We start from the raw sequence: 8,509 nt of genomic DNA, 5'->3' as shown, positions 1-8,509 counted from the left end.
ATATTTATAAATGCTTTATTTTTTTCTTGAATCACAAGTGATCATTTCACATCCATGCCAAAATTTCAGTTTTACCTGCTTCCCTTTTGTCACACTATCAGGAGTGGCTCACAACCATGAGTGCTAACCTTAGGGCAGACTGTTAAAAGCAGGGCAGACACTCCAAACTGGTGGTATGTTTTATAATTAGATTTCACCAACCCAGTAACAAATGTGAGCTCCTAGATCACTAACAGTCTTACCATAGAGTCACAAACAGTCCCCTTGGGCTCTCCAGTCTATCTTAATACTCAGTGGTCACTTACACCAAAAATCACAAAATATTCCAGTTGCTTCCAGTCCCAAGAGATCAGTCACTTATCTCAGTTCAATTTGTGCCTTACATCTCCCACCAAAGACAATGCCTGTAACCACACCCTGCAATAAACTAACTAAAGGTTTATTAACTAGTAGAAAGAAATCAGAGAATTATTTACAGGTTAAAGCAAACCAGCATATATGCACAAATGAATTTGTTTGTGATTTGAAAGCCGACAGAGATGTAGTAATCTGTCAGCATGGAATGTCTTTTTAGGACTTAATCCGGGTCAACCCTGGGAATCTCTCCTTTTTGTTTCTGAGCTCCAGCCTTTGTCAGAGTCCAAATAGCAAAGTGATGAAAAATCTCCATGTTAGCTATTTTCCTTTTCCTCTTCCAGAATTCACACAGATGAGATGATGATGCCTTCTACACATACTTCTCCATGGGTGGATGGGGCAATCAACAAAGTTTTTGTCCTACAATGGCCCACTTATTTTTTGATAGCCCTCCTGGATGGGTGGGGGAAGGCACTCTTCTCACGTGAATTCATAAACTCAGAGCAGGCATTTTTACAATTATAAAACAAATTTTTATATTTTATTTGTAGCATGCAATACAGACATTACAAGTAAGATTAATGGATGCGACAACTTAAAAACATTTCATAGAGTCTAAACACTAAATATATTCTTATAAGACTAATATCTATTTTGAACAAAACTAATGTATGGGTGAGCTAGTCTGGTTTCTAGCTATGAGTTTGTCTGCACTTAGCTAACACCTATGGCCTTGACCCGGCTGGCGCCTGTCTTCAGAAAGAAACAATTTGATAGTTTCTCCGCATTTGGTAAAAGTATCCTTTTGGAGTGGTCATTTAAACTATTCTAATAAAAAGGCCCAAATCCTCTTCACCTTACTTGTGCCTATGAACAAGTTGAGCAAGATTTGCCACTAAAGATATTCATCTTTCTGTGGCTTCTCAGATTTTCCATCTGAAAGCATATGAGATTATTTATTGAGAGTTATATTTACCCTTAAGAACATAAGAATCGGCATTCCGGGTCAGACCAATGATCCACCTAGCCCAGTATCATGTCTTCACACAGTGGCCAATGCCAGATGCTGCAAAGGGAATGAACGGAACAGGGCAGTTATCAAGTGATCCCTGTCCTACACTCCTAGCTTCTGGCAGTTGAAGGTTTAGAGACACTCAAATGCATGGAAGATAGGTCCATCAATGGCTATTGGCCAAGATGGTAAGGGATGCAAGCCCATGCTCTATCTAATTCTTTTTTGAACCCTGTTATACTTTTGGCTGTCACAACATCCCCTGATAATGAGTTGTATGAAGAATTACTTCCTTTTGTTTGTTTTAAACCTGCTGCCTATTAATTTCATTGGGTGAGCGCTGGTTCTTGTGTTATGTGGAGGGGTAAATGACACCTTCTCCCTACCATTCATGATTTTATAGACATCTACCATATCCCCCTGTTAGTTGTCTCTTTTTCTAAGATGAATAGTTCCAGTCTTTTTAATCTCTCCTTGTATGGAAGCTGGTCTATACCCCTAATCGTTTTTGTTGCCCTTCTCTGTACTTTTTCCAATTCTAATGGATCTTTTTTGAGATGGGATGAGCAGAAATGCCTGCAGTATTCACGGTGTTGATGTACCATGGATTCAGATAGTGGCATTATGATATTTTCTGTCTTATTACCTATCCTTTTTAATGGTTCCTAATATTGCGTTAGCTTTTTGACTGCTGCTGCACATTGAGCAGATGTTTTCAGAGAACTATCCACAAAGACTCCAAACTTTTTCTTGGGCTTGCAAGTATAACTGGTCCCTCACTTTTATGAGCACAAAATTCATTCTTCATATTTGACAGAGGTGTACGTCTTGCCACTAACAAAAATACGTATTCATGTCAGATATCTCAAAAAAGAACAGAAATTCAACAAGCTGCTTTTGAGCCTTTTGTGGCCATATGAATGCAAAGGAGAAATGAAATGCAAAATTTGGACTCTTGCATTTATTCAAAATCCAATTTGCATCAATAGGACATTATTATGAGGGGGACACACAACCGAATGATAGAAAATAGCAAGAACTGTCATTTGTTTCAGACTTAACAGCAACCTCACTTTCCTCTTGATCCATACACCCTGTGCCCTCTTCGACTCTGTTCTCTCCGATCCCAAATTCCCATCTCTTTTAACTCCTGTCACTTCTATGTTGGCTTTCATACTATGGTATCTATGTCCATCTTAAAAACTCTGAGTCAACATATTCTTTAATATATTCAAATTTCTCCCCTTTTGTACTATAACCATTGCTTAAATCCTTGTCTGAAACCTGATCCATCTCTTGCCTTGATTATTACTTTTTACTGAGTGGTCTCACTGCTTCCAGAATAATTTCCCTATTCCCTTGCTCCAACCAAGTTAACTCCTCCATTAATCTTTCCTTTGGCTTCCCATAAAATTCAAGCTCTTCAGCCTCATTTACAAGGCCCTACATAATCTTGATTCTACGTTTCTCAGCTTTCATTTATCTTTAATTCTCTCTAGTTTTCCCTTACTCCTGTCTTTATCATCTCATCCTTTCCCATTCAACTGCATGCCTTCTGTCATGGTATGCCTGGAACACTGTACTTGACTTCATCTCCAAACAGGCTTTTCTTTCCTTCAAATTTCTCTTCCAACTCTCTTAAAGCTATATCTCCTCATAAATAATTCCACATCCTCCCTCTCCTGTGCTGTGATTCCAAGTCTTGTATCTGCCTTATTTACATTTTAAGCAGAGAATTAGTCTAATCTTTGGAAAATATTGTGTATGTATCAGTGTTCTCTGCTTTCTTCCTCTAAGCCTAAACCAACTTGTCCATAATGGATTAGCTTAATAGCAAATTCAGTTGCTCATAACCGCTATTGACATATAGAAAGGGATTTGACTTTATATAGCATCTTTCATGCTAACATCTCAAAACACTTTAAAAAATAACAGGACAGACATGGGCAGGTTATGAGGTGCTTATGGTCTGTGGGTTAATTGACATGCAGAGGACCCTCAGCTCCATGTCTCTGTTTTTTCATATGGCAATGGAGCTGTTTCCTTGCTCTTTTTCAATATCTGGCAAAGATAGGGACAAGGATAAAAGGCAGGTTTTTAGTTCAGGCTCAATTTGTGAATTGCTTATATTGACCTGGGGAAGTCAATAACCACTTCCTTAGTTGAAGGCATCTGCCCAGTCATTTATAAAATAGTTCTCAATCTCAGGTGATTCTTGCAGACTTTTCTCTGCTTGTACAAACCCAAATAGCATCAAAAGCTAGAAACCCCATCATCTGTCTTATGCTGGCAAAGATATTGCTTCCTTTCTTCCAAGGCAGATCTAGCCACAGTCATCTGTATCTTTGTTATTCAAAGCTGGACTGAGGGCAACTCAGACGCTTCAGCTTGTGAAAAATACTCCTGCTGCTCACTTCATGTACGGTCCTGCTAGTTTGTCCTACTCACAACTTCTGTGCTCAACTCTTCACTGCATAGCAATCCACACAGCGGACACTCAGGGTGCTGATCTCTTTATCCAAAGCCGTTGAGGGTCTACGTTTTCATAATTTCCCATGTTGAACTGGAATTTTTCAGCTATCTGGCCCAAGTTCATGGGAGCAGAGGTTAGGGTGTTTTCACTATCATGCCCATTCAGTTGGAGTTGAATAGAAATAGACTGTTGGCCACATTTAACACATAATAAACTTGTTCATTTCAGCTTTCCCCTAATTGCAGGCTCTGGAATCTCCTGGCACTTTGTCTGATGACAGGGTTTTCCCAGCTCATTTTTCTAAGGTTAACTGCTCAATGCTGGGTAGACGTAGGGAGTACATGCTCCTCAGTTGAGAAAATTACTGTTACTCTGAACCATGCAAAGGGAACACATACTGTAATATCATGTAAATGCTTGTAATCATATTGGTCACGCAATCACTGCAGGCAAAGGTAGGAGCTATTGGATATTCCTGAATCAGGCTATCAAGCCTCAAGTTCATATTGTGTAAATAACATTGAATAAAACCCCTTTCCACACCAATTTTGACTGTTAAACTACCAGGTGTTAGTAATATTTCAAAATTGTTGGACAAAAAGTGCTACATAACTGCAAAGTGTGTTATGAACAAGTAGATCACAACCACACAAGCTAAGCAAGTGGAGAAATGGGCACAGAGTAGCTGTGGTTTCAACAGTTCATACACCTAGTTAATAAGTAGCAAAGGGAGGAATTAAACCCAGCAGTCCTGACTACCACTATCCTGCTCTAATCACAGATTATCTCCCCATAAACAAGTGTGTTAACTACATAAATGCATAACCTGATTTCAGCGTTAACTACATACATGCATAAGCTGTCATTGATTTATGCTGTTGGCTTCTAAAATAGGGTCTCGATGTTTCAGTGGTTTTCAGACTGTAGTCACCTTTCTTCAACCCACTGCTAGGAGTAATTACTGAACCCTAACAATTATACCAGTAAATCCGTATTGCCAAGTCCAGCTTTTCCAAAACCATGAGTCAAGCACGCGCGCGCGCACACAAAATAGTCCTGCCAGTAGCGCAAAAGTAACAAGATTTTTTTTAAATAGTAAATTTTAGGCTCTTTCTTTGCCTTCTGATTTCTGAGCACTTAGCTGCGCAAACTTCATTTTCAAGCTTTTATTCACACCCAAAAGGGCTAAAAGCTTACTTTAAAAAAAGAGAGAAAGACAAAAGAAAGAAACAAAGCTGAAGTCTCATAAAATCTCTTCTCTCCAGCAGCTGGAGAACTCTAACGCCCCCGTACCAGGCTGGATAATGCTTTCTTTTTCAGTAGTTGTAAGGCCACCAACTCAGTTTCCTCCTGGGGTTCCTTCAGTGGAGCCCCACCTGGTGACCTGAGCAATCCTGATGAGAGGTGATGTTGAGGCGAGCGGGCAGCGGACCCAAGCCCACGACGAACAGCTGAGAAGCACTGTCCGGTCGCTACAAAAAGCAAACAGATGCGAAGGCGAGCCAGGGAGGCGACTCATACTGCAGCCTTCTCCTAGGGCTGCCCCCTCTCTACCCACCCCCCAATTCTTTTCTTCTTCCTGGATCCCAGGGGGGCCGGTCCACGCACTATTTCCCTTCTCACACCCTCTTCCTCTTCCCACCGTTGCAGCTGCAAATCCCCGAGCTCCGCTTCCCGACCCCGGGGCAGCGAAACTACGCCTCCCGTAGCCCTCCGCGGCCGGGGCGGAGAGCACGTGTTTCCTCTGCCTGCCTGCCGGGCCGCGCCGCCTCATTTCCCCCGTGCGCGGGGGGCTGCGGGCTGGGGGCTGAGCCGGCTGCAGCCATGCCGATGAAGGGCCGGTTCCCCATCCGCAGGACCCTGCAGTACCTGACCCAGGGGGAGATCGTCTTCAAGGGCGCGGTGAAGGTGATGACCGTGAACTACAACACCCGGGGGGAGCTGAGCGAGGGGGCCAGGTGAGTGCAGCGGTGGCCACCCCGCTCACGGCTCTAGGACGCTCCGGGGAGAGGAGGTGGTGGGTAGCCCGCCGCCGGCCCGGGGGAGGGGACCTGGTGAGTGCAGCCTCTGGGGGGCGGGGGGGCTTCAGAGCTCACCCCCCAGTCCCTGGGGCACCGCGCCCTGGCTGTCCCGGGGGGCAGATGTTGCTGCCGGCTGCTGAAGGGCTGTGTGCGTTTACACTGACTTGCTCGCTGCAAGAGACTCTGGCTTTCTTTTCCCCCTAGGAAATTTGTGTTTTTCAACATCCCTCAGATTCAGTACAAAAACCCCTGGGTCCAGATCATGATGTTTAAGAACATGACCCCTTCGCCGTTTCTGAGGTTCTATTTAGGTAAGTGCTTTATCCTTGGGGTGCTGGGCACCCCGGCCCCACAGAGTAACAGCGGATTCTCCTCTCCCACAAGCTGCTGGCTGTCCCAGCTGCCACATGCTGTCTGTGATTCCCTGGGGGATGCTGAACATCCAGGCCCAGGGTGGGCCAACTTTTTGCTCTGAGGGCCGCATCTGGGTGGGGAAATTGCATGCAGGGCCGTGAACGTCGGGTTTCAGGGGAGGTACCCGCAGGCGAAGGCAGCGCGCAGGGAGCCCTCTGCCCCGCCTCCCCCAGGGGCCGCAGGGAGGTGGTGCCGGCTGCTTCCGGGAGCGGCAGTCCCACGGGCTGGAGTTTCCACACCCCTGATCTAGGCACTGCCAAGGACTTCTTTGGATAGGGTAACTGCAACCTCCCCCTTTAAAAGGGCCTAGAGAGCAAAGACCTCCGAGCACCTAACAGTTGTATAAGGGGCCTAACAGACTTGCTGGATCAGGTGCTGATCTGTAAAAGAAGCTCTGCAGTGTTGCCTGCTCACAGCACTTCCGTGTCACTATTTGAAGCTGTAGGGGTTTGTTCCATTCCCGCAGAACAGTTACAGTCTACTACAAGGGTAATCTTAATAAGGACCTCACATCATACCTGCAGGTATATCTGTAAAGCCTTCTCATGGCTCTCTCTTACTAGCCCATAGGAAGATGGGGGGGTTGATGGATTAAGGCAGTGGCTTCCCATATGGCTTTCTGGTCCTGAGATCCATTTATAAGGAGGCAGTGTGGCCTAGTGGACAGTGCATTGGAGGGGGACTGGGAAGACCTGGGTTCTGTTCCTAGCTCTGCCCCATCTGTAAAAAGGAATAATGTTTACAGGGAGCTGAGTTTTTCCTGCTAACACCCACCCCAAGACCCCTTTAAAAGTTTAGCTTGCACCCTTGAGAACTGCATACAAAAGTGAGGTTACTGACCAAGGAACAGGCAGCACCTTGTACTGTTTGTGACGGTCTTGCTGGTGCTTCACACCTTAAAATATGTACTCGATCTAATGCGAAATGGTAGACACGTCTGGGTAGTCACCTCTCGATACTTATTCTGTACCACTTTCCTCTACAGATAGTGGTGAGCAAGTCTTGGTTGATGTGGAAGATAAAAGCAACAAAGAGATAGTGGAGCACGTTAAAAAAATCTTGGGTAAAAGCGAGTAAGTAAACATCCTTCACAACCTGAAGAGTCACTGTCTCCTCTCTGACAGAACTGTAAGATGTCACAGCACTGACTGAGGGGTTGAAAGTGGACAAGGCCTCTTAAACCTGGAGGTTTAGAACAATGGTTCTCCACCTTTCCCAACTACTGTGCCCCTTTCAAAAGTCTGGTTTGTCTTGTGTAGCCCTAAGTTTCCCCTCACTTAAACTTACAAAATCACATATAAAAATACAGAAGTGTCACAGCACACAATTACTGAAACATTGCTGACTTCCGAACTTTTAACCATATAGTTATAAAATAAATCAGTTGGGATGTTAATATTGTACTTACAGCAGCACAAACAAATCAGTGTCTATTACATTTGTTTGTACTGACTTCGCTAGTGCTTTTCCTGTAGCCTGTGCTATTGACAAAGTAAAGCTGCTCCAAGCTAAGTGAAGGGGAATTTTTTCTACAAGGCAATCCTGGAAAGGTGGTTTCGCTGCTAGCAGCCATTACTGTGGGAGATGCTGCCCTATGAAATTTTGGTGTATGGAAAAAAATGCACCACCACCACCATTCTTTTTAGGCAGCAGGGGAGAGGGTGGAGAAGAAATACGGCCGCCTTCAAAGCGAATTGTTTTTCCTCTTCCAGGGAAACGCTACAGAAAGAGGAGCAAGAGAAAAAGAAGCTGTCTCATCCTGCAACCTTTGGACCTAAAAAATATCACCTGCGGGAATGTATGTGTGAAATCGAAGGCCAGATTCCTTGCCCTGGTCTAGTACCACTGCCTAAAGAGATGACGGGCAAATATAAAGCTGCCATGAAAGAAAAAGCCATATCCTGATTTAACAGAGGGGGCAATTCTGCTGCCATTCAAGGTGCAGATAGGATACAAGGTGCTTCAGTAACTGAGGCAGACTTCACAGCCAAAAAACTGGTCCATGTTATTAGATGAAAGTCCTTGATTCACAAGAGGTCTCTTCATAGATATGGTTGGACCCATTCATGTTGGTTACTCAGACAAGTGGAAGAAAATATTTTTAAATAAATCTTTTTAAAACTTTAGCTGCTTCTGTATTTCTGTACGTTCTCCTGTCCAGCAAAGCTTCCTCTCAGCCTTGTACCCTGAGTTGCTTATATGTAAGAGGGAGTGCTCGGTCTCAAGTTCATC

The 8,509-nt window shown here is 44.2% G+C and overlaps 1 protein-coding gene across 1 annotated transcript; it reads left to right on the top strand.

Annotated features, from left to right (window-relative positions):
* The first annotated feature begins 4 nt into the window (after positions 1–4).
* MRPS25 (mitochondrial ribosomal protein S25) lies at positions 5–8,403 on the top strand. The gene is made up of 4 exons (XM_007060009.4): positions 5–5,800; positions 6,068–6,174; positions 7,263–7,350; positions 7,990–8,403. Exons 1-4 carry the CDS (start codon positions 5,667–5,669, stop codon positions 8,180–8,182), a joined length of 522 nt encoding a protein of 173 aa, XP_007060071.2. The 5' UTR covers positions 5–5,666; the 3' UTR covers positions 8,183–8,403.
* The last annotated feature ends 106 nt before the right edge of the window (positions 8,404–8,509 follow it).

The sequence above is a fragment of the Chelonia mydas genome, chromosome 7 (genome assembly GCF_015237465.2).
Source record: "Chelonia mydas isolate rCheMyd1 chromosome 7, rCheMyd1.pri.v2, whole genome shotgun sequence".
Taxonomy (NCBI): Eukaryota; Metazoa; Chordata; order Testudines; family Cheloniidae; genus Chelonia; species Chelonia mydas.
Note: the sequence above shows the minus strand (reverse complement) of the source record. Positions and strands in the feature narration are given on the sequence as shown.

What these genes read in the sequence shown, in the direction of transcription:
- MRPS25 (XM_007060009.4), top strand. Translation starts at nt 5,667, where the DNA reads ATGCCGATGAAGGGCCGGTTCCCCATCCGCAGGACCCTGCAGTACCTG. An exon ending in GAGCTGAGCGAGGGGGCCAG is followed by an intron (nt 5,801 to 6,067) that starts GTGAGTGCAGCG and finishes TTTTCCCCCTAG; the next exon opens with GAAATTTGTGTTTTTCAACA. An exon ending in GTTTCTGAGGTTCTATTTAG is followed by an intron (nt 6,175 to 7,262) that starts GTAAGTGCTTTA and finishes TTTCCTCTACAG; the next exon opens with ATAGTGGTGAGCAAGTCTTG.